Source organism: Equus quagga, chromosome 1 (assembly GCF_021613505.1).
Source record: "Equus quagga isolate Etosha38 chromosome 1, UCLA_HA_Equagga_1.0, whole genome shotgun sequence".
In the NCBI taxonomy this organism is placed as follows: Eukaryota; Metazoa; Chordata; class Mammalia; order Perissodactyla; family Equidae; genus Equus; species Equus quagga.
Window position 1 is genome coordinate 130,251,462 of NC_060267.1, and position 27,691 is coordinate 130,279,152.

At 41.6% G+C, this 27,691-nt stretch overlaps 1 protein-coding gene across 2 annotated transcripts in view; it reads left to right on the plus strand.

The window, feature by feature from the left end:
* The window catches only part of ARHGEF3 (Rho guanine nucleotide exchange factor 3), a 284,344-nt gene that overhangs the window by 151,422 nt on the left and 105,231 nt on the right, over window positions 1-27,691 (plus strand). For both annotated transcript variants that reach the window (XM_046674001.1, XM_046674009.1), the window contains one exon: window positions 523-585. In XM_046674001.1, the coding sequence (XP_046529957.1) occupies window positions 523-585 (63 nt within the window). The remainder of the gene's footprint in view (window positions 1-522; window positions 586-27,691) is intronic.

Consider the following 27,691-nt stretch of genomic DNA (forward strand, 5'->3'; position numbering starts at 1 on the left):
TCTGAATCTCGGTGTTTATGGCTATAAAATAGGAAGGTTAGAGAAGATACCTAAGGTTTTTTTCCAGCATTCTGGTTCTGTGATTGCTTCAGGACCCTGGACGAGGTTTAGAACAAATTTAAATCATCCAAGTACAAAGCAGCTCTAAAAATGGAATATCTTTGAGTGAATTAGATTTTCTTTCCAGTCTAGTTTCTTCTTCCAAGTTAGAGTCTGAACTTAGTATCTAAATTTCTAAGCCTTGATATATGGAGACATTTAGGAAAAAAGGAAATAAAAAGAGAAACAAATTGTAGCAGCATGAATAAGAATAATAACACAAACCAATTATCCTAGAGCTTGATGGTTCCCCATAATTTCTTAGGCTTTCTTAGAACTGTTCATTTACGTAGCTTGGTTAAAGGTTTGAGTAACATGGTAGAAATGACGAGGATTGCGTGTGCTATTTGATTGCTTTTTTTCTTTCCTTAATCAAAGCCATAATCCCTGTTTACATTTGAACTTTGTTTGTTTGTTTTGCAGCGAAAACGGAAGCAGAGTGCCCAAGATGAAGATGCTGTTAGCCTTTGTAGTCTCGACATAAGTGTAAGTGTAATCCTTCCTACCCACCACCCCCACTGTGAGAGCATCTCTCATCCCGAATGTATTTATTAATATGCCGTGTACTTTAAGTGGGCTTCAGGCTCTGACTGTGGAAGCTGTGACTTTGGGTAAAGCTCTTTTTGAAAGAAACATTTCATTTTACTGGAGAAAGCTGTGTGGCCAACTTAAACTTCCAAGTCAAGTTGTTTATCGCCTGTGTCTTTTCTTTCATGAAACGAATCATGAACTCAGTGCATCTGGGTAGAATGTAGATAAATGCTGCCGCGCTTTTTTAGAGGCTAGTTCCAGAAGATGGACCGGATGAATGTGCCCCTTTGAGTGGGCCCATCTCAGGAAGCTGGGTGGTCCAAAGGCCAGAAGAAGTCTCCAGCAGTGTGGTGGACTGAGTGGCTTTGGATTCAATAAGATCTTAGTTTGAATTAAGATTCTACACTCATCATATGTGCGACACCTTTCCTCACGTCTATTTCCTCATCTGGAAAATAGGGATGAAAAGACTTAACCTAGCGGCCGGCCCTGTGGCAAAGTGGTTAAGTTCACACGCTCTGCTCCGGCGGCCCAGGGTTTTGCCGGTTCGGATCCTGGGCGTGGACCTAGCACTGCTCATCAGGCCATGCTGAGCTGGCATCCCACATGCCACAACTACAAGGACCCACAACTAAAATATACTATAAACTGGGGGGCTTTGGGGAGAAGAAGGAAAAATAAATAAATAAATAAAATCTTTAAAAAAAAAAAAAGACAATCTAACAGAACTGTTGTGAGTATCACATAAAACAGTAAAAGTGAGAGTACCAAGCGCATTGCCTGGTAGGTACTAGGCTTCTACCAAATGCGAGCCTCATTGCGTTTTCCTTTAAAAGCAGAAGTTTGCAAAAGATGTTTAAATAATGTGGTTGTTGAGTGCTGGTGAGGACAGAGGTAAAAAGCTTCTTGGATGTTTCAGGCTGTGTCCTGGATGCTTAATTTCAGCAGCTTTCTTCACCTGGCCTACTTGTCTCCCCACTGATAGAACTGGGAAGGCTGCCTGGGCCTCCGATGCCCTCATTATCTGGGGGCCGTGGATGGGGATTCAGGCTCTCCCTGGGTCCCCATGACTGTTCATCATTTGCACTTCCTTGGAGTTTAATCACTGTGCATGGTAGATCTGTGTAACCTTAGGCCCTGGTCTTTCTCCTCTACAGAGACCACAAAAGCCATTGTGAGATAAGAAAGCTTCTATGCTAAGAATTAAGAACTGGCTTGTGGTCCTGGCTCTGGCTATAACTAATGATGTAACCTTGGACAAGTGAGTTTCCCTCTCTGGACTTCAGTTTCCTCAGTTGTTAAAAAAAAAAAAAAAGAGGGTTGAGATCAAGTCTTTTAAAACCATTGCGAAAATTTGAAATTTGAACACAGATTATTGAGTTCTCATCTGATGACTTTATTTATTTACTTACTTATTTAATTTATTAGGAACATTGGCCCTGAGCTAACATCTGTTGCCAATCTTCCTCTTTTTGCTTGAGGAAGATTGTCACTGAGCTAACGTCTGTGCTAATCTTCCTCTCCTTTATGTAGGATGCTGCCACAGCAAACCTTGACAAGTGGTGCTAGGTCCATGCCCCGGATCCGAACCTGCAAACCCCGGGCCACCAAAGTGGAGTGTGTGAACTTAACCACTTAACCACCAGGCTGGGCCCTGATGACATTTATATACCAGTGAAAACAATGGTTTTTTAGTTATTTTTAATTACTGCAGAGTTTTCTGTGATGCAAAGAGCCATGATGGAATGAGCCTGAGCTGGCATCTAATTAACATACTGGCGCATCTTTATTTCACCATATGGTGTTTGTTCCAGTCTTTAGACCATCAGATGGATGGAGTTGGACCAGTTTACTAAGTTGCCATGGTAACAGGACAAAAAGATGATGTTCTTCTGGGTTTTACTTTACTTACTGAATGTTTCGTTATTGACAAGTGAAGTCTATGGAACTTCTGTTATCAGTAACAAGTTTTTTGTGTTTGAATGTTTTCAATTTTGTGGAAATTGTTAGAATCATTGACTTTCAGAATTTAAAGAGCCCGTAGCCATAGTATATTCTGATCCCCTCACTTTGAAAATGAAGAAGTAGAAGCCCAGGGAGGTGTAGTGATTTAGGCAAGACTTTAATCTAGGTTGTTTCTAAGATCATGCCTCATCATACGTTTTTCCTCAACTATATCTATTTTTCACTAAAGCATGTCTCTAGAAGCTTTTTTTATTGAAGAACCACTAACCTCTCTTACATGACAGGATTAATTTGCAATTATGAGTTGTGATTTGGTTTTGTGTTGATTGGCATTGATGACCTTGCCTGCTCATCAGGATCACTTAAGTCTCATATAATCAATAATTTGGTGTCTTTTCTCCTTGTGCGGCTGTGGAAGATATTTCTCCTTCTCTCTCTTTTTTAACTATCTTGTTTCATGTTTTGTCACAGTAAGGAGACTTTTATGGAAAAGAAATCTACCTTTATGCTTAGGGATTCAGCTATGGCCAGCTCCTTTCTGATTTGCCTGACGTTTTTCCTGAATCTTGGCAAACAGATTCCAGATCCCGGGCAGAGTTTCCTCCAGATATTGTCACATAGTATTAAAATAATTGTAAAAGTTAGAAGAATCCTAGAAGCTTTTAAGGGACATGAAAACTGGTGTTTTGCAGGTTTACTGATAATCAGAGTCATATGAAGATGACAAGATGTGTGACAGATGCAGATGTGGCCATGGAGGAAGTGTTACTAGTTTTTTGTGTTTCTTTTTCTTTTTGTTTTTTTGTTTTTCCTTTTTCTCCCCAAAGCCCCCTGGTATATAGTTGTATATTTTTAGTTGTGGGTCCTTCTAGTTGTGGCACGTGGGATGCCGCCTCAGCATGGCTTGATGAGCAGTGCCATGTCTGCGCTCAGGATCCAAACCGGTGAAACCCTGGGCCGCCGAAGCGGAGCACACGAGCCTAACTGCTCGGCCACAGGGCCAGCCCCAAGAAGTGTTACTAGTTTTTAGAGCCCAGCACCTAGCAGACACTCAGTGGAGATGAGCTGAGTTGAGTGAAGTGCTGGGTGGAGCCACTCAGAAGATGTTTTGCCATAAAGACAACAATGTCTAAATAAATATCTGAGTCCAATATATTAATTGTTCTAATAAATGAATGGCCTTTGTTGGCTACTCAAATGCGGTTTTAAATGGTGATAGAGTTACAGTCCCTTAACTAACCAGCAGCATTACTGAAGAGTTGTTTTGAAGCTGTTTCTATGTGTAGTGGAAAGTATCTGAAAAAAAGGTGGGTTCCAATGAATGACTCACAGTGGAGGATGCGAGGGTTTGGGAAAATAATATTAGTAACTCTCAATTTTGATTCCATTTAATAAATGGAAAGACATTCACCAGATGTGTACTTTGAACAAGAAGTTGCTAGATGGGGGTACAGGGGTCTTTTGGGGATCATGGTCAATTTCCATTGCGTCACAACCCAATGCTGTGTACACAGTGGGCTCTTGGTAAATACTTATTGGTTAATGGATTTAAAAACAAAACTAACCAAAAAACAGTGAGCCCACCTAATGTGTATGTGGAAGTCTACACACATACCCCTTTTAAAGAAATATATCTGTAACATAAAGTTGGGAAATGTTAACACGGATGAAATTTTCCCCCTTTGATTAAAAAGTATGTATAGAACTCCTCAGGGATGATAACACCCAACATTCCCACTGACATCTTCCTTTATTTTAAAGCCTCAGATGACGATTCTGATAGTTACCTGGAAGGGAGTTTTCATACTAAACTCTTCTCCGACCTCCTATTGAACTTGGGCTTAAAGACCAAATAGGAGTGAATAAGCTAAGAGAAGAGTTTATTCTTACAGGACAGGGATCCTCAATTGTTTGGGGGGGGGGGGCGGGGCCTGTCACGGGCTCTTTTGGGAATCTGGTGATAGCACCGAGCTCGAGAAAATTTTACAGAATTGGTGTATGACTTCATGGGCCCCGTGGAGCATAGCTAACACCCTATGTTAAGAGTTCCTCTTACAAAGGAAATTTGAAGGGCCTTAAGGCGTGTCGACATATCACTAAAGAATTATTCTCCCACCCTCCACTCCCCCCACATGCTGAGAAAGGAATTGTGACTGGAGAGTCCATGCTAGTTGATAGTATAATTGGTCTCTATTTTTTCCCACCTCTTCACCCAATCCATTGGCTGAGCCCCCTGTTTCCTAGCAGAGTAGAATGCAAACTATTCCAGAAAAAAAAAAAAGCACCTTATACTTTTGAGAACAATTTGCAAAGTGGCGAATGCTCCCAGCAGCCGCCTACAAATCTCCTCTCACGTCAGAGGATACGAGTGGGATGGCTTCAGGGACATTGCTTCCCCCACAGCACTTTTCTCGTTTAATTCTAGTGGTGAGAGATGCCTGAGTGAAGAGCTGGGGTTCTCGGTGCCCCAGGAAAGGCCATGCAGGGTACCGCTTAGCACCAAACGTCCTTTCTCAGAAAACAAATGGTGGTGAGCGCGATGCAGTCTATTCAGAAACTGATAAATAATAATGTACATCCAAGATTTAAAAAAACAAAACAAATTCTGGGGTGCACATAAAAATAGTTTCCAATGATAAAAACAAAAAGATGAAAAGGGATATGTGTTCTTTGTAAAAAATTTGTAAAATGTGAACAATAGAATTCGTCAATAATGCCACCTAAAAGCTACAGCTACATTTTGATGCATTTCCTTCCTGGCATTATACATACACTTTAAAAATTTTTCGCTATGAAATATTGCAGACATACAAAGTGGCATAAAGGATAATATAAAACTCCATGTAGCAATCAATGCTACTAAAGAAATATACCCTCAATAGCAAAGCTGAAGGCCTCTGCAAATCCCTTGCTCTAAGTTTAATATTTGTTACTCCCTTGCCTGTCTATAGATTTGCTACTTACATGTGTCCCTAAATAGCATGTATATTTTCAACCAGCTTTTAAAGTTTCTATGAGCACATTGGGATCAGAACACATATTAATTTATTCCTGTATTTTTCATTTACTATATCGAGATCATGTCACCACATCCCAAAATATTCTTCAAGAATATTATTTTTAATAATTATAGAGCACTTCATCAAATGGATGCACCAAATTTATTTAACCAATCCTTCGTTGAATATTTAGATAAGTTAAAACTTTTCACTATTATAAATAACACTTATGGGCATCCAAGCATATTTTTGTGTAATCTTTTATTGGTAGGATAAAATGGATAAGATATGAAATTCCTGGCTAAAAGGGAATGAATAGTTTTTAAACTTGTCAACAGGTTTATACCTGTTCTGGCAGTGAGAGGTGGAAATACAGTTCAGAGCAGTAGGGTATCTCGTATGGAAACTCACAGAGCGAGTGATTGTTTTCAGGTTTCTCTGGCCCATCTCTCTTTCCATTGCATCGCTGATCCCTTGCTGAGTCTGTGACTTGATATGGGACATTTGCTTACACCCCCACTTTAGTAGGAGCCCCTCCCACCACCCCTGGCAGGGCCTAGGCCCCTCTCTTGACTGGCGGGGATGGCGCTGGTGGTAGTGTAGCTGGTGGTGGGGCTTCCCCACGGGAGCAGGTGGCTGGACCGTGACTAGGGGTAGGATGGGATCTATTTAATCCTTACTACCTTACTGTGACCGTGGGTATTATCATACCCATTTGCAGGTGAGGAAACTGAGGCTCAGAGAGAGAAGCAATTTGCTCAAAATCCCAGCTTGTTGTGGATTCAAGCCCAGGGTGGTTGGGTTCCATAGCTTCCCTACACTGCCTCCAGGACAGGAAAAAAAAAGAAGACATTTGGCTCCATGGTTTCTGGTGCTGAATGATGCATAGGATATTTAGCTGGTTTTATTGGCAAACCACCTTTGAGGTTTATGACGTGCATCCCCAAATTTCCATTATCTATGTTTTCTGATTACTAACCCTATTCCATGGATGCTCAAAGCACAAGAGTGGATGTAGAAGAGGGAAGAAGCTTTCCTGTGTCGATTAAGCTAAGAGATGTTTCATTGCTAGGATATGTTAAACCAGACACAGAATAGCAGCATGGTTGTTTTATCTCGGCTCAGCAGAGTCCAGATAATTAAAAAAGAGAATGTTTCTGTAGTTTTGTTTCTCTTGGTCTATTCTGGAACTTGCTAACTGGGGAGATTAGCCTTGCCCTGGCCAGCATGAGGCCTTGATGAATTACGTGGGAGATTTTAATAATGCTCTTATCGCCGAGGAGACCGGGTCTGCCCCTGAGATTGAGTCATCATTAGCGCATGCTCATGTTTAACCTGTCGGCGTTTTTTTCCGCTTTGGATTTATGATCTGCTCTTTCTGCCGGTGAAGTCGTTTGGGCCTAGGGTGGTGCAAAGCCTATGCTGAGTCCAAGGCTGTTCCGACGCCACCATCTCTGATGGCAAATTTGCTCATTGTTGACATAAACACGTTTCATCTTGCCTTTGGGTAATTGATTAGGTGGTGGATTGTAATAATCTCTGTGATCTTTTCTCTTTGATCCACCTCTTGAAAAGCACAGTGACAAAGAAATTCCAAGGAGCTTCAGACACACTGAAGTTAACGATGTGACAAAGCGTCAGTCATCGTTTACTACTCTCCTTCAAAGTGACATCGATGGGGCCCATGTTCAATGCCGGTTCTCATGCTCCGACAATACCTATTTGTTCAAATTTGTCATCAGAATTACAAACTTTGTGAGCGTAGAGGCTGAACACTACTCTGTAACCTCAGTTTCCTGACCTGTAAACTGAAATCATAACAGTGTCCCCGCCTTAGAGTTGTAAGGATTAAAATGAGTTAATTCATGTAAGGCATTTAGGACCTGGCCCATAGTAAGCACAAAAAATACTAGCTATTGTCGCTGTTGATTTCATAATACAAAATCAACTTTATGGTTAAATTTGAGAGTATTATGGAACACAAATGTTCCATAAATAGAACTGATCATGAAATTTAAAAAAAAAAGTAGGATATGAACAGATTTATACAAGGAGTTTTATTACAGCATTTTTTTATAATAGCCAAAAGCTGCAAACAGCATGAATGTCTGCATTATATAGAGACTAATAAATATATCACAAAATATAAGTGTAAAACACAATTACAGAACACAAAATATATAAATTATGCTCCTAGATATTTATATGTATTTGTCCATGTACAGGAATAAGCGTGGAAGAACATAAACTGCATTGTTGATAGTGGTTATGTTGGGAGAATGGAGTTACAGGAAGGGGTGACTGAGTTCCAGGGGTTCTTAACATTTGGCATCATGTGAAACCTAAGAACACCCCTTCGCCCCAAAAGACTGTTTATATGTGCTTAAAATAAAATACATAAAATTACCAAAAACCCCAGTTATATTGAAATAACAGTTATCAAAATATTTAAAAACAAATTTGTGGTAAGAGTTACATATATGTGCTTCTTAATTAATGCATTAAATAACAAGATCTGGCAACAGTCTAAGAATTAATATACCTTCCCTGAGATAACAGGAGTAAATGATATTTTGAAATACAGCAACTACACTGTAATTTGAAAATATAGTGATTTCTGTCGTGTCAGAGTCACAGATCTGCTAATGCTTCTGTGATTTGTGGCCTCCATTCATACTGGAAGGAAGTGCTAAATTTCAGTTGTTAGTGAAACTGAAGATGTCTTTTTTTCCATCCAAGCTCACAGATGCCCTGAATTTTATCCATGGACTCTGAGGGTCTGAAGATTCTAGGTTAAGAATCTCTGTTTAAGATACTCCATCTGTCATTGTAGGCCTTGTATTGTATTACTTGAGTAATTCAAATGACTGAAATTAAAAAATACAACAAATATAATTGATTTTGACCTATGGGTATACGAGGCTGTTAGTGTTTTAAAGGAGAGAATGTAAATCATTATATAAAAGTCAGGGACAGGGATAACGATGATAATGTTTTTAGGAAGACCTTACAATAAGCACTTGGTGGTTAGGTTTTCCTTTGAGACCAGCTTAGCTTTTTGAACTAGATGACTTGAGTTACCCCAATAGTTTAGTAGAAGATCTTTTCTTATTAGAAAAATAATTTTAGGATAAAAAAAATTCTTATTTTTTAGAGATGAATTATTTAGGGATAGAATGTCATGATACCTGTAATTTACTTTTGAATACTTTAGCATAAAATATAAAGTGAATATTTTAAAGAGAAAAAATGATTACATTTTTGATTACACAAGCCACACTGTATACATTCCCATCATTTAGAAAATCAAACAACGAAGAGATAATGGCTCCTTGGTCCGGCCATGGTCCCACTTACCTCCTCAGGTATAATCCTGGTTATCAATTTAGTCTCCTTCCAGATAGTTATATATATAAATAGAGATATAAAATTAGTTTGTCGTGGCTTTTTAAGGACATAAACGTCATTTTTTGTTTTACTTTGCAACTTGCTTTTTTTAAAATTGTTTTTATCTTTTAGAGCAGTTTTAGGTTCACAGCAAAATTGAGCAGAAAGTACAGTTTCCATATACCCTCTGCCCCCACACATGCACAACCTCTCCCCACTATAAACATCCCCCACAAGGGTGGTATCTTGTGACAACTGATGTACCCACATTAACATGTCATCATTACCCCAAAACCATAGTTTACATTAGGGTTCACTGTGTGTTGTACAGTCTATGGATTTTGACAAATGTGTGATATGTATCCACCATTATAGTATCTTATAGAGTATTTTCACTGCCCTAAAAATCCTCTGTGCTCTGCCTATATATCCTTCCCTCTCCCCAGCCCCTGATCTTTTTACTGTCTCCATAGTGTTGCATTTTCCAGAATGTCATACAGTATGTAGCCTTTTCAGGCTGGCTTCTTTCACTTAGTAATACCATTAAAGTAACTCCATGTCTTTCTGTGGCTTGAGAACTCTATCTTTATCATTGAAATAATGTTTCATTGCGTGAATGTACCAAAATTTATCCATTCACCTAGTGAGGGATATGTCTCATTGTTTTAACTGCTGCCTATTATTGCATAAAACAAATGGGTCACAGTTTATTTTAACATGATTCTCCATGATTGTAATGCATTTCTCCACTGAGAGGCATCTTTGTTGTTTCCAGTATTTCCAAGTTACAAACAATGATCATCCTCACACTCCAGAGTGAGTAGTAAGGTAGATGCAGAGAAGTGCCTGTGGACATTTGCTGCTTTAATGTAAGTGTGAATAATATTATATTGCTATTTTTGTAGTTCAGATTCTTGTTCTATTTTTTCTGCTTCTATTTATGGACATCAAAGAAAAGCAAACAAATAAAAACCAAACTGTTATCAAACGCAGATCAGAATAGGCTGTGAACATTAGTGGAGAGGGAAAGCTATTTTATCTCCATCATGTATGCTTCATTTAAATAAAGAGATTTGCAACTTTTAAACTTATATATCCAGAAGTATATTCCGTGCCTTCCATGGTTAAAAAAAAGAAAGAAATGAAACTGTAGTTGTGAATTGAAAGAATAAGTTTATTAAATTGATAAAGTTCACGTCTCAACTGCCTTTAACATTTTGTAGTTTATCATTAGTTCTATTTTGACTGAATTTATTTGTAGTAAAAAGTTGCTGGAAAATAATTGTTCACAAATACTTTCGCTTATGATTTTTGTTCTAAAATGTAGTCAGGGTCTGTCCACCTGAAAATTATGTAAATAGTCTTGGTTAGGAAGTTCCATCTGGGCTTCCGTTCCCAGCTAATTGAGTTTTCCCCCAAATGACTTATGTAATTACATCAAGCCTCATCTTTTATCTGGTTATATATTCCTGTTTCAAGAGCAGAAGCTATTTTTCTTTTTTCTTTTCTCAGTTGTATCTCATGCTCCTTCTCTGTGAAGAAAAGGTGGTATGTTGACTATTTCCCTTGACATTTCCTGTGCATAAACTTTTTACATTGCTTGACTGGTACTTAAATTCTTGGGTAACTTCTGAAAAATGTGAAAAGAATGAAGGGTCCAGGAGAATTCTAGTGGTTTGTGTGTCTTCCTCCACCCTGCTGTCTGACTTACACTGCCGTGTGTGGAGCATTGCATGGAGAGTGTTGACCCAGGATGAGCAGGTGGTTTCTCTAGGAGCAACGTCCATGGCTAGTATTGACAGTGAAGCATCTGAAACTGAATCATGGGCTTATCTTCAGTGGTCAAAATGCCAGCTTTGGGTTAACTCCTTAGAAATCCTTCAGGAAACTGATGGTGTTTATTGTGATTCTTTCCTGAGCAGATTGACTTTTTTCCTCTTATAGTTCTATAAATGAGATTTCTTTTACTTCCCACACACCTTAAAATATCAATTTCTAAAATTAGAATCTTCTACTAAAGACTAAAATCAATAAATCTAAAGTATTTCTTTCGCTTTATTTAGCAGAGGAAAGTGGTGCTTTTGCTAGCTAGGTCTATATAAGTTCTATTTAAGGAAATATTTATGACTTTGGAATTAATGAGTTCATTGGTTCATTTTTTTTAGTGCATTTATTGAGTCATTCATGCACTAATTCAATCAACTGGTATTTATTGAGCTTGACCCTGTGTGAGGCACAAAGACACTGAAGGAAGCACAATTTAAGACCCATTCTTCTGCAGACAAGTGGGGACTGCTCTCGATTTTGTTAGAAGTCAATTAAGCACAGAGAAGGCACATCTTAGCAACACCCAGGATTGTATTACCTTTCTGTAAGGGAGTAATTGCAGGTTGTTGGTTGGTTTTGAAAGAAAGAAATTTTGCTGTAGATTCTGCTGCTAACATTTTTCTCCCTTGGAGTATCCCTGAAATTGACTTATTTTCTTCTAGCTGGTCAACCCAGAGTTTCAGTTAGGGAAGCACTTCACTTTATTTTCAGCAAAAGCTGACGTTGAGAAATTATACTATATGGTGGGTAGGATTTATGTCTATGCTCTCCTTACAGTGAGGGTATTAGGGTCTAAGAGCATTGGGTTTCAGAGTAAGATCTCTAGGATTTTTATGCCTGGGGGGACCTTAGAGATTATCTGGTTGAATACTTTTCATTTTGTAGATGTGCCACTTGGAGCTCAGACAAGTCAATTGTCCTGCCCAAAGGGACCGAGGAAGAGTGAGAATAGAAGTCTTGAGACTCATGTTCTGGATTGTACCTTTACTCCAGGAGAAGGTAGAAGCTAACAGTTCTGCTTCTGGTGTTTTGAATTCTGGCCTCACCACTTCCTACCTGTGAGGAACAGCATGTTCAACTTCTCTGTGTTATGATGTCCTCGGATGGAAAGGATAATAGAGTTGTTGTAAGGATTCAATAAGATAATTGCAAGTAGGGCTGTGGCACAGTGCCTGGCACAAGTGAGCACTTAATTATTGTTGATATTATAAAATAATCCAGGAACATGGAACAGAGCATAGATGGGGTATTGTCTATTTTAGGCACTAATGTTTCTCTGGTGCTCAAGAAAGTGCCTGGTATGTATTCAGCTCTCAATCAAGATATGTTGAATGGATTCTTTTCAAATGTAAATTTAGCAACTCTCATAGAGGATAAATGATACCAGGAAGGGGAAAAGAAAGATGATGTTTATGCGTTGCTTAAAACAAGAGGGTTGTGAAGTGCTGTGCCTTTTTAGGGGGAACAAGTTTGTTTTTAAATGAGCCACTTCTGTAAGTAATAATTAATAGGAGTATGTAACAAAATATCTCAGCTGATTTCATTCTGCAAAGATTGATTCAGATCCAAGCAGTCATGATCAATGGGTGACTGGTTGATAACATCACTGTCAGCTCCGCCTTTAAATAGAGCCAGAAACACACTATTATCACTTTCTCCAGTTGGACCACCTTTATCAGGCCCCCATCATCTCTATAGTGGCTGGATGATTCCTGGGGCCTCCCACCCGATCTCCTTTCTTCTACTGTCAAATCTCTGTTGTCCGCTCCCAACACAGCAGATAGAGGGTTTCTTTTAAGCTTAACTCACACGCTGTCTCTCGTCTCCCTCCTCACTCTGTGTCATTGCCGCGTCCTCCGAATGGCCCTTGAGGCCCAGCACCATCAGGTCCTGTTGCTCCTTCTGGACCTCATCACCTACCACTCTCACTTTCCCTACATTCCCACCACACTTGCCCTCCTCTTATTCTTCTGTGCTCACACACCAGGGCCTTGGCAATTTGCTGTTCTCTCTTTTTTGGAAAGCTCTTTTAGACACCCATGTGACTGACTTCCTCATTTTCCTTCAGGTAGCTGCTCGTATGTTCTTAGACAGGCTTTTTCTGCCCCGTGTGAAGCTGCACTTCCACTCTCCCACCCCCTCCAGCACTCCCTACTCTTCTTACTTGACTTTATTTTTTTCTTCATAGTATTTATCATCACCTGCCACATTATGTGTCTTTTATTTATTGGTATCTCTCCACACTAGAATTTAACTTCTATTTTTTCTGCCACATTCCTCACATCTGGGTTGGTGTCTGGCACAGAGTGTGTCCAATTAACATTTGTTGGATAAATGAATGAACGACCACTTCGTTGTTCATGTTTCATGCTGTCTTTGGAAGGTTACTGTAAACACCGACTGGATTTATCTTGGCAACGTTTTAAGAATGTCTGTCTTCCTCTACATACCTACTTGCGTTCCCTCATTTTTGAAGAAAAGCAATAAAACAAGAGGCAAAACTAAGGCCTACCTGCAGAGACCTTGTGGAATAGAAAGCAAGATAAGTGAACATAATGCCAGGCTTTTTACCAGCTAATAAAATAAATCAGCCTGAAGATAAGAGGACATAAGCACTGTGGAATGTACACATGATTTCTACCGATGCGGTGGGATTGTTAATGGCAATGCTTTCACATCTAACTCAGCTGGTGCTGCAGGACTCTCTCAGCTTAATGGTAGGAACGGAAATTTTCTGTTAAAATGAGAAACATTCCCCCTTTTGAAGTCTCAATTCCTTCACATCTAACTGGTATTTACTGAGTGGTGCAGAGCACTGCTCCTGGTGCCCTCCGTGTGGTTAGAGAAGGAGAGAAGCGTGTAAGGATTTGTCAGTCACACTCATCTCTGGTTGGTCCGAGTTAATGGACAGGAGTGTATTCTAGGCCATTTAAAAACAGTGGACTGCCAGTACATCGTTCGTATCTCACCCTGGAGTGTGCTCTGTCGATTACATTGAAATGAGAGTGTGCCTTGCATCTTGAGCAATCTCAATACCGTGACGAAAATGAGGGAGCTGTTTTGGGAAGAGCCAGCTTTGTAGGAAGCAGAATGTGCCGTTTCTCCCAGCTGGACCTGGGTAGAATTCTTCCCCACTCACCCTCCAGGGTTGGTGCAAGAGCCTCACCTGGGAAAGTGATGCAGGGCTCGTGCCATGCTGACCCACCACCTTTACTTCCCTTTACCTTGTGTGTTTTGCTTATCTTACTTGGAGAAGGTAAAACAGGTTGTGGTTTAAAATGCCTTTTATTGACTATAAGCTTCAAAGACAGTGGAAAACTAAATAAGAGATGCTGATGGACCGAGAAATGGACCTGATAGTCTACTCAACTTAATCATGCTAATAACTTAGAAGAAAGGTGGGTTTTTTATTTGCAAATACCTCAAAAGGCAGATGATTCACCTACAGCTAACAGAGCCACTGCACTTTGATCAAGATGTCCACGCTCACAGATGACAGGGACATCACCAGCCACCTGTCTAAATGTCCTTAAAGCCACAGAGATTAACTAAATTCCATGGAGGAGATAGAAAAGAGAAAATATCTGCTTAACATGGTTTGGTTTTCACAAATTTGAATAATATGTTCAGCTGAAAACACTTTGGCTTTAAAAAATTGTAAATTGTTTTCCTTTACATTCGATATTTCATGTTGTTTTGCCTTCACGTAGAAAAGGGAGTTTGCTTGTAATTATGTTTCTGAAGTGCCTTTTCCACAGCTGTCGACAACCCGCTGTGTTTTGCTCTGCCCTCTTTGCCATAGCAGAATCATTCTTCTTTCTGGCCAATCCATGCACTGCCTCACCATGTTCTCTGCCAGATTGCTGTTTTAAGTTTTGCTGTGTTCCTTGATGATGTTCGCTCTCCGTAATACAACCAGAAGTTGAAGCTGAAATTTAATTTAAATTATCGTCAGATTGCGGAAATAGGCCTGCCATGTGCACGCTGTCCCCGTGGGGAAGCGGAGGAGTGTCTGAAATGACGAATGAGCCGGCTGCTGGCGACAGTCATGAAGAATGTGTCTAAAAACAGGGATGGTATGAGGGGAGGTTTATCTCTGTGTGTTACATAATGAAGGGCTTGATTTATGGGCTCCCGGGAAACCACAGTAAGGAACAAAATTGCCATTGGGACTCCAGAGATTTTGTTCAGTTTGGGAGCTTAAGTTTGATGTAAGGTCTCATGCTGTTGGCAGAAGAATGACGTTTTACTGAGTAGACTTTGAAATGTTATTATATTTTGTGTGATGTGCAAGCATGCTTCTGAGAGAAGAAGGATATCAAGTCATTTCCCTCTCTCCTAGAACGGTCTGTGATAAGTGGCATTGATCGTTGAATAGCTTCCTGGTGTACAGGTGACTTGGAAGACGTTTCTAGACTCTAAGGTCCCCGAGGACCTTACATGTATTTTTTTATTCTTTTTCTCATTTATTCTTTCATCCATATTCATGTTGATTGAGTATCTCCTATGCTCACGCTATGTTGGTGGTGAGAGGATAAAATGGTGAACAAGCCAGGCAAGGTTCTGGTGACTTACAGTCCAACAGGGAACATTAATTAATTAATAATTAATTATCACAGTAACAAGAATATAATAGCAAGTGTACATAATATATTTATATAGTAACAAATAATAAATGGAAATAAAAGCTTTGAAAGTGAGAGAAGCCTGCTGCTATGAGGGCATTTAACCAAAGACCTTGACCTAGACATGAAAGGTCAAGGAAGATTTCTCTGTGGAAGTGAGATCTGAAAGAAGGGAGGATGTTAACCAGGTTGAAGGGGAGAGTAAAAGAATTGTGGCATGGGAACAGCACGTGCAAGGGTCTTGTGGCGGGATGGAATATCCTGCTTTGAAGGCAAATGTGGCTGGTAGGAGGTAGATGGTGAGACTAGAAGAATTGAAAGGAATCAGGCCACCTGGAGCCTCAAAGGACACACTCAAGATTTAGATTGTTTTCCTAGAGCAGTATGAAGTCACTAGTGCGGATGAGGGGGACATTAAGCAAGAGTGTAGTTTGTATTTTGGGAAGATTCCTCTAACTGGCTGGGAGGAGGCCAAGGTTAGATGTGGACAACCAGTAAGACGCTGCCTCATTTTTTGATGAGGGTGTCCTGGACTTCGCTGGCCATAGTGCAGATGGGTTTGAGGGACATATGTAGAGCTTTGTATCTTTACTGCCTTGTCTCGGATGGGCACTTAGTGAATGTTTCCCTTCTCAGCATGGATTAGAAGATTTAGGTTTTATTTTAACTTCTGTCATTGTGTAGCTATCAGACCTTGTACCTGTTGCTTCACCTCTCTGGGACTTAGTTTTCACATCTATACAGTAATATAGTCAGAGAACATCCTTTTCGGTGCCAAAATTCCCTGGGTCCATGATGTTTTGAGTGCCATGGGATTTTCAGGTAGATGATTAAAAGGTAAATACGTGAGATGTTGGTTAATAATGGAAGACCAATATGTAAGTTTGCTCATGTAACCACCTTGCTTCAAGTCCTTCCCTCCAATTCCTTGGATGGTGGAAGAAGACATAAGTGGGTAGGGATGCTAACGTATACTTTTCCATTTCTTATTATGGCAAACACAAGACTATTCTTTAATTAAGATGCTGTCTTAGTCAGCTCAGGCTGCTAAAAAAAAATGCCATAGTCTGAGTGGCTTAAACACCAGATATTTATTTCTTACAGTTCTGGAGGCTGGGAAATCCAAGATCAGGGTGCCAGTAGATTCAGTTTCTGGTGAGAGCTGTCTTCCTGGCTTGCAGATGGCCACCTTCTTTCTCACCTTCTCACTGTGTCCTCAGATGGCAGAAAGAGAAAGAGCTCTGGTCTCTCCTCCTCTTCTTATAAGGACACTAATCCCATCATGGAGGCCCCACCTTCATGACCTCATCTAAACCTAATTACCTCCCAAAGGCCCCACCTCCAAATGTTATCACATTGGGGGTTAGAGCTTCAACATATGAATTTGGGGAGGGGACATAAACATTCAATCCGTAACAGATGCCTTTTTAAAACGCACCAGATGTGATTCATTAGGAAAACAAAACAAAACCCTTCGTGTGAGTAGGAGTGAAAGCAGAGATTCTAATGAAGCAGCCTAGCGTACACAGCCTAAGTGGAGTGGAAAAAGCTAGTGGGCTTTTTGCTAAGGGGGTTCATCTGACTCTTGTGTCCTGTGATTTTGGAATCTTTTGTCAGCAGTTGTAACAGGCACACTTAGCTGCAACCACAGACATTTTCCAGTAGAGGAGTGTTGATAATATTTTCATTGACCTAAAAAAAAAAACCTAATGACAGGGCCAAAGGAAAGGCAGGAGCTATAATTTGCTGGTCAGCCTTGGTCTGCTGCCTACAGCAGCCTCTTCAGTGTGAGTCTTTAAATGAATGTACATTGCCTCGGAGATCCCCGGAGGGCAGGGGGTACGCAACTCAGTCTTGGCCTCATAGAGGAGTCACAATTAAAACAAGGGCGGCACTGTTGACCTTTAGACTACAAGCGGACTGCTTTCTTTGTGCCTTGTCGCCCAGCAAAATAATCCTGATAAAAGCTTTTTGTTTAGTCATTGGGACAAGATCCGGGATTTGGAGAAGGAGTATTTCCCCACCCTCTCACAAAGTGGTTTGATGTTGGCTCAGCAATAGCTGTTCAGCTGACCTGGGTTCCAAGTAGACACTGGGGTGGGGGATTGGTGGAGTAGAGAGGCTCTTGGGTGGCTCTTAGGTCATTTTTAGACCTAAGACCTAAGACCAAAGATCCATTTTTAGGATCTTTGTTGCATCTCTCACACTTAAAGAAGGACAGACTGCTCCTGCTCCCTGCTCCCAGTCCCGTCACCATGCCTTTGCCCCTGTACTAGTCCTTGTAAATTCCCAAATGGTGAATGGGCAAGGAGGTCAGGGACTTACACTTCCCTTTGCTCCCCCATTTCACACTGTGGGTGAGAATCTGTGTTTCTGACGTTGCATCAGATTGGCCAGAGGAAACCTCATTTTTCTAGTGCACTCTGTATATGAGTTTTTGGGGCTCTTGAGAACTATTGTAGGTGTAGACCAGTGAAAGGAGAACTGCTGCTTCTTAGATTGAGGGCATTTAGAAGAGAAAGAGTTAAAAGGAAACAAAGGGCAGGCCCCATGGCTGAGCGGTTAAGTTAAAGCGCTCCACTTCGGCAGCCCAGGGTATCGCTGGTTCGGATCCTGGGCACGGACCTAGCACTGCTCATCAGGCCATGCTGAGGCGGCATCCCACATGCCACAACTAGAAGGACCCACAACTAGAATATGCAACTATGTACTGGGGGGGCTTTGGGAAAAAGAAGGAAAAAAAAAAAGATTGGCAACAGATGTTAGCTCAGGGACAATCTTGAAAACAAAAAAGAAACAAAAAGGCAAACACCAGGGTAGAAGCTTTCAGTGACCCTTAGAAGAGAGAAGGGAGAAGACTCTGAGTGTGGTGTGTTCTGGAGTTTCGGGGAGAGGGGGAGCACTGTCTGGCAGAAGCCTCTGGGCCTAGCACAGGACTTGGCAGTGGTAGACTCTACTCCTGCTCCCTGCAAGGCTCTGAGCAGCCCCTCTCCGAGGGCCCTGCAGGTCTAGGTCCCTCCACCTCGGGCCCCCAGACCCACTGCACTACAAACACAGGCTCCCTTTAACAAGTGGGCGATCCACAGCCCCTTTCTGCCAATGCTTGAAGAGAGGAAAGCCCAGGTCTGGAGAACCGCGTGGAGCCCCTGCCTTAGCCATTGCCCCATACTCTCTTCTGGTCTCAGATTTCTTTGCTTTCTCTGCTAGGAAGAGAGGGTTTCCTTTTGCACATTTTCACCTGGGCAGTCTAGGTTTTAAATTCTGAGTATTTGAGGAGCTCGCATTGGTTTTGTTCCAACCCTAAATAACAGAATTGGGCTCCAGTCCCCTCTAGCCCCTGGATTTCTAGATCATCTGGGCTATCCTTGACTTCTGCAAATGAAGATGGCCCCTCCATGTTCCACCCTCCCTCTGAAGATAATGACCAAGCTCCCAGGCAGAAGCTGCCAGTGGGAAGAGTCCCACCACGGCCCTGACAACCACCTACTGAGGGCTCACTGGTGCCGAGCACTGTGTACAGCAGCTCCTCTCATCTGCAGAACCAGCCTGGGAGGGAGTTATCATCAGACCCATCTTACAGGAAACCGAGGCGGACGTGGTTTCTTTTCTGTGAGCCTCACTGACTCGCACAGGGATCTTTCTTGGCCCTGAACCTCCTCCCCCTCCGTTGCAGCAGAGGACCGGAGGCACTTTATTTCTGTGGTGTTGCCTTTTTCATCACAAGCCTGAGAGCACTCTTAAAGACAGATCTTCCGTTCTTTAGCAGCCTTTCAGCAAGAGAAGCTGTGGTGTCGCCCTTCCTTACAGCTGGCCATTGCCAGGAAATGACCTTGGTGCATGTTTTTTTTTTTTTTTTTTTTGCCTCACCCCCCACCATCCATTAGGCTGATCTTTCTAAAAACATAAATCAGATCATGTTACACCGCTTAGTCAAACCCTCCAGTGACTTGCATGGGGTCTATAAATTTGGGTTGGAAAAAAATTACACCTCTGTTCACTAACCTCCAACTGTAATTTACATTTCCTTTCGTTATAAGTGAGGGCAACAAACCACAGCGGAACCTGTGACTTTGTCCCCAAAAGAACACACTGATATTTTCTTTTCACGTTATACTGGTTGCATCTATCTCTAAATATCATGTATGCCCATGGTTATTCAAAGTGACAGCAGTTATCAGACCCACCACCTGATCTTATTATTTAAAGCATGAACAAAGAAACCATATTTTACCATATGATAAATTAGTTTTTTAATATGTTGATAACTTTATTTTAATACAATGGGTTTTGTTAATCAGAAATACCAAGGTGGGGTAGGGGGAGGATGAGAGCAGTGGCCCAATTTCAGGCAATAAGGTGATGCACTGGCTGAAGAATTTAAAAGCAATAAAAAGTCAACTTCAAGTCTATCTGTTTTTTGTTATCGCTATATGCTGGCAGCTCTAAACAATGGCAGTGATAAAATACTCTTCCATGCCAGGATAAACCAGTCCCATTGTCCCTCTGCCCCTACCCCACTACCTATGGTCTCTCACAGTCCTAAATTTTTTTTGTTATTGTTTCTGTTTTGTTTTGTGGCACTTAAATCATTTTGTAAGAAGAGGTCCCTAGGCTTCAGTAGGCTGTCCAAGAAGTCCATGGTACAGAAGCAATTAAGAATCCCTGACTTAGAATAAAATACAGACGCATTTTGCTTGACCTACAGGGCCCTATATGCCTAGGCTCCTGCCTGCCTCCCAGCCTCATTTGCTCCACCCTCCCCCTCTCTTGGCATCTTCTAGTAAACCAGAACTTCCTGATGCTCCTCAAGCATGCCAGGTTCATTTCTGTCTTTCTTCTTCCCCCAGATCTGGCTCACATCTTGTTCTGAAGTCAACTTTCAATGTCACCGCCTTGTAGAGGCCATCCCTAATAACCCTATCTAAAGTAGGCCACGCCCTGCCCTAGTGTTCCCCGTGGCAGGAATTACTGTTGAACCCTCTGTTGTTCTTGTTTACCGTTGCCTCCCCTCACTGGAAGGTAAATCCATAAGAACAGAGAGGGACTCAGATTGTCCTAATCCTTGCTGTAGCCCCAGCGACTGGCACCTTGACCGGCACAGCCTCAGAGCTGAGTTTGCTTTTCTTGAACTTTCCATGGTAGCAGCCAGTTGACCATATATATTTAATCACTAGGCTTAAAACCTTAAAATAGTTCCTTCAAAACCTAGGAAAATGTATTCAACTATAAAAATGCATGTGGATACAGTGAATGTGTTATGTAACTGACAGTGAAGAAACAAGAAACCTTCCAAATGTAATTTATAGTCCAGAAAATGGCGCCAGATTTCCCCTCCCACCTTCTCTGGTGTTGTATCAGTTTGGAGAAAGCAGCAGAAATCCTGACTCATGGAACCTTAGACAGTAAGGACGCTTTGTCTCGCAGAACAAGTACAGAGGTAGGTTGCTCCCTGACTAACTCAATTACTCAACTGTCACCAAATACTCAGATCCTTTCCATCTCCTCAGACTCTCCACACTCTTCCAGCTGGTACCCCTCACGGTTGCAAGATGGCTGCCAGTAGCCACTGGGGCAACATGCTCCCATTTTCTAGAAGATAAGTCCTTCCCTTTAGTATGATTGGGCACATTAAGTCACATGCTCACCCCAGTGCCAGTGACAGCCCTCAGAGGAACGCCATGCAGATTGATACAGCTTATGCCATGGGCATGGGGTGAATATTTGTAGAAAATGGGGGTTCCATAAGGAAGGAGAAAGGGGGAATAGATATTTGGAAGGCAGCACACAGTGTCCACTATGGGTGTAGTTTTTTAAAAAATCAAACTGCTTTTACTATTGAGGAATAACCACTTAGAATAGGTTTGGATGGGAACAGTTCTAATCTTCCTATTTTTAATTTTTTCAAATGTACATGGGCTGTTTTTCTTCTGGAAAAAAAAGAATTTTTAATTATTGCCTTTATCTTGGCCTTGTTATCAGTCATGTGATCTGGCAGTTAAAGAAATATGGCCCATGGCTGCCGACTTAGATGCTTATATAACAGGCTTTGGTCTCCATAGTTAGTTTTAAAGGAAGAGTGTGTGCCATGGATTTGGCAAAGCTCTAATATAAATTTCCAAAGAAATAACACTGCTTAGACTTTACTTAGATTATGAGGAAGCAAGTCAATTGATCTTGGGAGGCAGAGCAAAGACTCTAACCGAGCTCTGGAAAGCCTCTAAATTTTTTTTAATTCCATTTTTATGATAGCAGAAGTGTTGGCTGCTATCATGATGTATCCTAGGAAATAAAAAAAAAAAGCTTTTAAGATGGAATAGAATTTGGTTCACTTTGGGACAATTATAAAACAAAAGATACAAGTAAATGAGGGAGATATATATTTAGAAGGGTCTGGAAAGAGAGCCACCTGTACTTCTGCAGCAGAGAAGGGAGCTCCCCAGGGGTGGAGGATGGGGGTTGGGACACAGTGTAGTGGTGGGGAAGGGGGAGCCTGAGGGGACTCAAGCCATATCTGTAAGGAGGATGCATATTCTGAATTACTAGCATCATAAGACATTAATAAAAAACAGAGTCAGTTTATCAGCAATAAATCAACAAATGAAATGGTGGTGTTAGATTTGATGACTTAAGAATCCTTCAGTCTCTTGTTGGTATTTGAAGGCTCAGCTAAAGAGGGTGAGATTTCTAAAAATATGAGTCGTCCTCCTTCCAGACAGATATTAGATATAGGTCATTTTCTTTCTCTTTCTCTTCCTCCTCCCCTTATTATCCCTGCACCTCCTTTTTCTCCCTGAGTTATGTGTATTTCATGTGTCTTGGTGCTTTTCAATGGTGCCACCTCCCAGGATTGGCTGGTTAAGGAATTCAATTGTTTGGCCCCCTGGTAAACATCTCTGATGGACACTGAATCAGGCCCAAGCCCCACATCTCCCTCCTCAGCATCAGGCCCCTAATGGTCTGCAGGCCCTCTACTCCTTTGAGAATAAAACTGAGTGAAATGACATAATTGGGACAAGAAAAGAAGCCCTTTGAAAGCCAGGTAGTGGAATTGAAAAATGGCGCTTGTTTTTTGGGGAGATATGGTTTTAGAAGTAAATTTCCTTTTATTTTAGGGTTAAGGGTAAATATTTGGAATGCCTTTACTGATGGCAACTGTCGTCCATGATCTGCACCATATGTATCACAAATTTGGGGGAGCTATGGTTTAGGATTATAGCTTTTTTCCTCTTTAGTGTCTGCAGTTGTATACTGCAATCATGTAGGCGACAGGCAGCCCAAAATACTTGTTTTTATATCAGTAAAAGTCCATTTATTGACACCAAGATGAGATGTTTTGAAAAGAGTCAACAAACATGTTTAGATTCCTGTTCCACCGTTTTCTTAGGAAAGTCATTTTATCCTCCCCGATAAAAATGATAACAGTAATTTTGCTTGACAACCTTAAGTCTTTCTCATTGCAATGAAAACCCTTTGGCGACCTCAGGCACCCCTCCATCATGCCCCTCACCTCATTCTCTCTCCTCTCCACTCTCCTCAGCTCCATTCACTCCTGGATCCACTCCAGTCTGGATTCCTCCCTTACCCCTCCTCTGGCCTTGTAGCCATACTCCAGATGTTGGTGTTGAATAAATGGCCCGACTGCCTTTGCCACCAGGTCTTGCTGTGGCCACATCTCATGGCTCTTTTTCCATCCTGACTTCTGCTGCATGGTACAGCTGACCATTCCTGATCTAGTTTTCCCTTCTGTGTGGCCCCTGCAACACACTCTCTCCTATTTCATCCTCATCTTTCTGGCCGCTCTGCCCTATATTCCTTTGCAGGTTCCTCTTCCTGTGGCTATCCCTTAAATGGGGCCATCCACCAGGTCCTGAGTGAAATCTCCTGGACAGCTGCATTTGAATGTCTCCCCCAGACTTCACACTTAACGTGTCTAAGATGCAACTCCTCCCCTTCCCCCCACCGACCGAACCCACTGCCCCTCAAGGTATTTGTGTCGCCCTGAATAGAACCTCTCAGTTGCCAAAGCCAGAAACCTGGGTGGTAGTCTGGTCTCTTTCCTTTCCCTCATTTCCCACACTGAATCCATCACCAAGTCTTGACCTGCCTGCTTCTTAAATATCTCTGGAATCCTCCAGCTTTCTTCAGCCGCGGTGCCTCTTCCTTTGCTGAGGCCACTTGGTCTTTGGCCTGCATTCCTGCTGCCAACCAGGAGATCAACCTGCCTCCTTCCTCCCCCTCAGATCCATTCCAGACATGAAGCCAGACGGATCTTCCCAAAACACAAGTTGGCTTGTTGCTCTGCTTCTTTATACCTTTTGCTGCCTCTCCTGTTCCCTCTAGAGAAAGCCCAAGGATAAAGCCTACTTCTTAATGTGGCTTTCAAGACTAGCCCCCGCCTGCCTCTGCATCTTTCACCATTCCTCTTCTTCCTCTCTCTACGCCAGCTAAACAGATTGGACTTCTTGACCATAGTCCTGTCACCTTGCTGGTCCTTGTGCCCGGAATCTTCTTTCCTTCCTCCTCACCCTTGCCTGATTGTCCTTTAGGTCTCAGCTTTCTCTGTAACTTCCATTGAAAAGCCCTCCCGGACCCTCAGAGTGAGGTGCCCCTTGTGGAGACTTCCATAGGAGCCTGTGTTTTCGCTGGCTATGTAAGTTGCCTGCAACGCCTAGGACAACTCTTGACACAGTATGTGCTTCACAAATACTCAACCAAGAAAAGAAAAAGTAAGAGTTCATGGTGTGTGAAAGAGGCTCTGTAAATTTTAAAGCATTCATTAATTTCAGTTCTTAAGAAAACAGTCTATAATAAAATTTAGCAAGAAAACCTTAAATCACAAGGTAACTCAGTTCTGTTTCTGAGGATGAGAGGTGAGAGCTTTTTCTACACAATCACCAGACCTTTCTGTTGGTAGATTTCTGCCTTGTCATCTTCCCTGAATTTTCCTCTGGTAATGCTATGTCATCTCTTCTATTACCTCGGCACCCCTTGCTCAGATACCAGAGGAAGGGGCTGCATTGAAAGAAATAAGGAACAAGGTTCATCATATGTACAGATTTCCATCTTTGGATCAAATTCAGTGTTTAAAAATCTGCGGTTTCTGGGGCCGGCCCCGTGGCCGAGTGGTTAAAGGGTTTTGCCGGTTCGAATCCTGGGCGCGTGGACATGGCACCGCTCATCAAGCCATGCTGAGGCAGCATCCCACATGCCACAACTGGAAGGAACCACAACTAAAACTACACAGCTATGTACTGGGGAGCTTTGGGGAGAAAAAGGAAAAATAAAATCTTAAAAAAATAAATAGATAAATAAAATAAAATAAAAATCTGCGGTTTCTGGGAAGTCTTATTTTCTTAAACACAAAATCCCTTGAACTTCAAACAGAGACTCTGGACTAAAGCACTCTCTGGCTATTCTTAGCCCTTGCTTTCACTGTTTTTTAAATGCAGTGCATGATCTATACATCCATTGAGCAGCTAGGCTTCCTCTTTGGGAAGTAATAATTCTAGTGAGTCAAGGGAATTGTTGAGAAGATAGAGTGGACATGTCAGGTCAAGGTTTGATGAATCAGCCAGCCTAGCCTGAAGCTCGAAAGATTGCCATCTGCATACTTTACATTTTCTTCTCCAAGTTGACCATTAAAAATGGCATATTACACAAATGGGTTTTTTACAGCGTGTGAATCAGCTTGTGACAATTCTGTAGGGGTTTTTCCTTTAATCCCATGAAACTAAAGAGAACCAGCCATGATTTTGATCTGCAGAAGTAAGGAGAAAGGGGCTCAATTCTGTAGCTTTCTGCTGATGCATTTGAGAAAATAGCAATTTGGGTCTTGGGAGGGGCGGGGAGTGTGTCCTCCAAAGGTGATGCTGGCACGCAGGGAGTCGGGTGACTTACCAGGCTGTGCCTCCTGGGGTCAGGTCACTGGTTGGTGTGGTGGGTCCGGAGGTCCCTTTTTTTAGGTCTCTAACATCTCTGGGCTCTAATTCAACCCGAAGAAACTAAAGGAGGAAGAACGAGGAGAGAAGACTTACTCAGGTTCTCCCTCCTGTGAGATAAAAGCATTCCAGATATGAAGAGAGCTGAATAATGAAATAGGATTGGAACAGGCAGGGCCATAGGGCCTTTGGCCCCTCATCCTGGAGGGTGCTGAGAAGGAAGTTTCTGTTTCTACACTGGGGCATTTTTGTGCAGTGACCCCCATCTCTGCGCTGGCCTGGGCTTTCTCTGCACAAGGAGGAGGCATAATGAAGATCTGGGATGGGAAAAGGCTGGGGTGGGAGCAGAATGAATCAGATGGTGTGGGGAGACTCACAGGTCTTCAGGGCTGACTGCTCTCCCTCAGGGCGATGGTCAGGTGACAGTGGGCACAGGGGCTAAATTGACAAGGCTGGACTCCATCTAGACCTGAAGGTTTCTGCCCTGTGTATGATGTGATCTGATTAGCCTTACAATACTGTATCATTGTTACAAAATATATTTCAAAGATAAACGATTGGTGGACTGGTGTATATATTATATATAAACAGAGACAAAATCTGAAATGATCTGATGAACAGTTTATCTCTGAGGATAGGCTTTGGGTAATTTTAATTTTCTTCTTTGTGCTTGTCTGTATCTTCTACTTTTCTGCAAAGATCACATATTACTTATACACCTGGGAGCCAGATCACCTGGCTTTTGGTCTCTACTCTATCACTTACTGACTGCAAACCTTAAACAAGTTACTTGACCTCTCTTGTGCCTCAGTTTCCCACCTGTATATGGGGATAATAATAATATCTCATAATAATAATACCTCATAAGGTTGTTAGAAGGATTAAATGAGTTAATATTTGTAAAGTGGTTAGCACAGCACCTGGCCTGTAGTAAGCTCTATATATGATTGATAAAATAGAAACTAGTGTTTGAGCCCTTGAGGACCTGGAATGTGTGTTTAATCAGCTTCTCTCCAAGTGCCTCACATAGTGCTTGGCAGGTGTAGGGTAAGCACTCTGCATATAGGTGTCAAATAAATACACATATTTTTTGGCTATATCATGAGTTAAGTAGACCTTAGCTGGCTTTGTTTCCTATGAGTGGGAAAAAAAATCTCATTTCAAATTCCAAATAACCAAGTTTACAAAGAAATTTTGGTATGCAACTATTTCATCAGATGGGGACTGCCTGTATTTTCAAAAATGTCAGGAATTGCAGTGCCTTGTACCTACATGTGATGGATGATGTGAGAAAGCATCAGTTAAACAAATAGGGCTTAAAAACATTGTTGATAAATGTCTGGTAGTGCATTAGTATTGTTGGGGAGAGCACGACTTAAAACTCAGAAAATGCATAAAGCAACATAGTTTTGGATCTTAAGCCAAAATTGATCAGATCTAAGGCACGGGACTACATCTTGTAAGGCATGTTTTCCAAAAGGCCCTTTCAGCTGTCATGTCCCTGCTGGAGTGTTACAGTGGCCCTCCGAGGGGGGAAACAGGGCAAGATGCAGGCACAGTATTTTTAGAATACATTGTTCTCTGAATTCTAGAAACAGCCAACCTAGGTAAAAATGTATTTGCAGACACACTCTTCCACTCTTTGTACTACTTTAAGATTGGTATCTAGAAATAGAAAACAAAGTGTGTTTTCTTTGTCTCATAATTAAATTTCTTGTTGTTTCATTCAGTGGTGGGGAGGGACCATCTATTTTGGGCTATTAGAGTTGATAAAACATCATCTTTAAGGCAACATGCCACGAGCATCGAGGCGGGGAAGTGTGGTATCAGCATGAGAGCTTTCTCGTTGAGCTCAGGGTCCACGAATTGTAAAAGCAGCTAACACTTACTGAGCTTTTACTGTGTGACTTAACACGGATTTTCTCCTTTAATCTTTCACCATCCCTGAGAAGTGCTACTATCACTGCCCCCATTTTACAAATTAAAAAGATGAGGCTGAAAAAGGTGAAGAAACTTATCAAGGCTGTAACTCTATATTGCTAGAATGAATCCAGAGACTATCACTAAACTATGTTGTTTGTATGTACAGAAAAACCTCCTCAAGTATGTGTTATTTTTATTTTAAATAAACCAGAGTTCTAGCTTCTCATAAAAACTTGTAAGAAGAATTAGGCAGTTCCTGGTAAAAGACATTTGGGTTCTGTAGGTACACAACACTTAGGTGCTATTTCATAATTCCCAGGAACCTACAGAATGAAGTGGCTTCACAAAAGGCTGGCTCTCACGTCTGCAGGAGGTGAATGAGGCTTGATTCACTGCA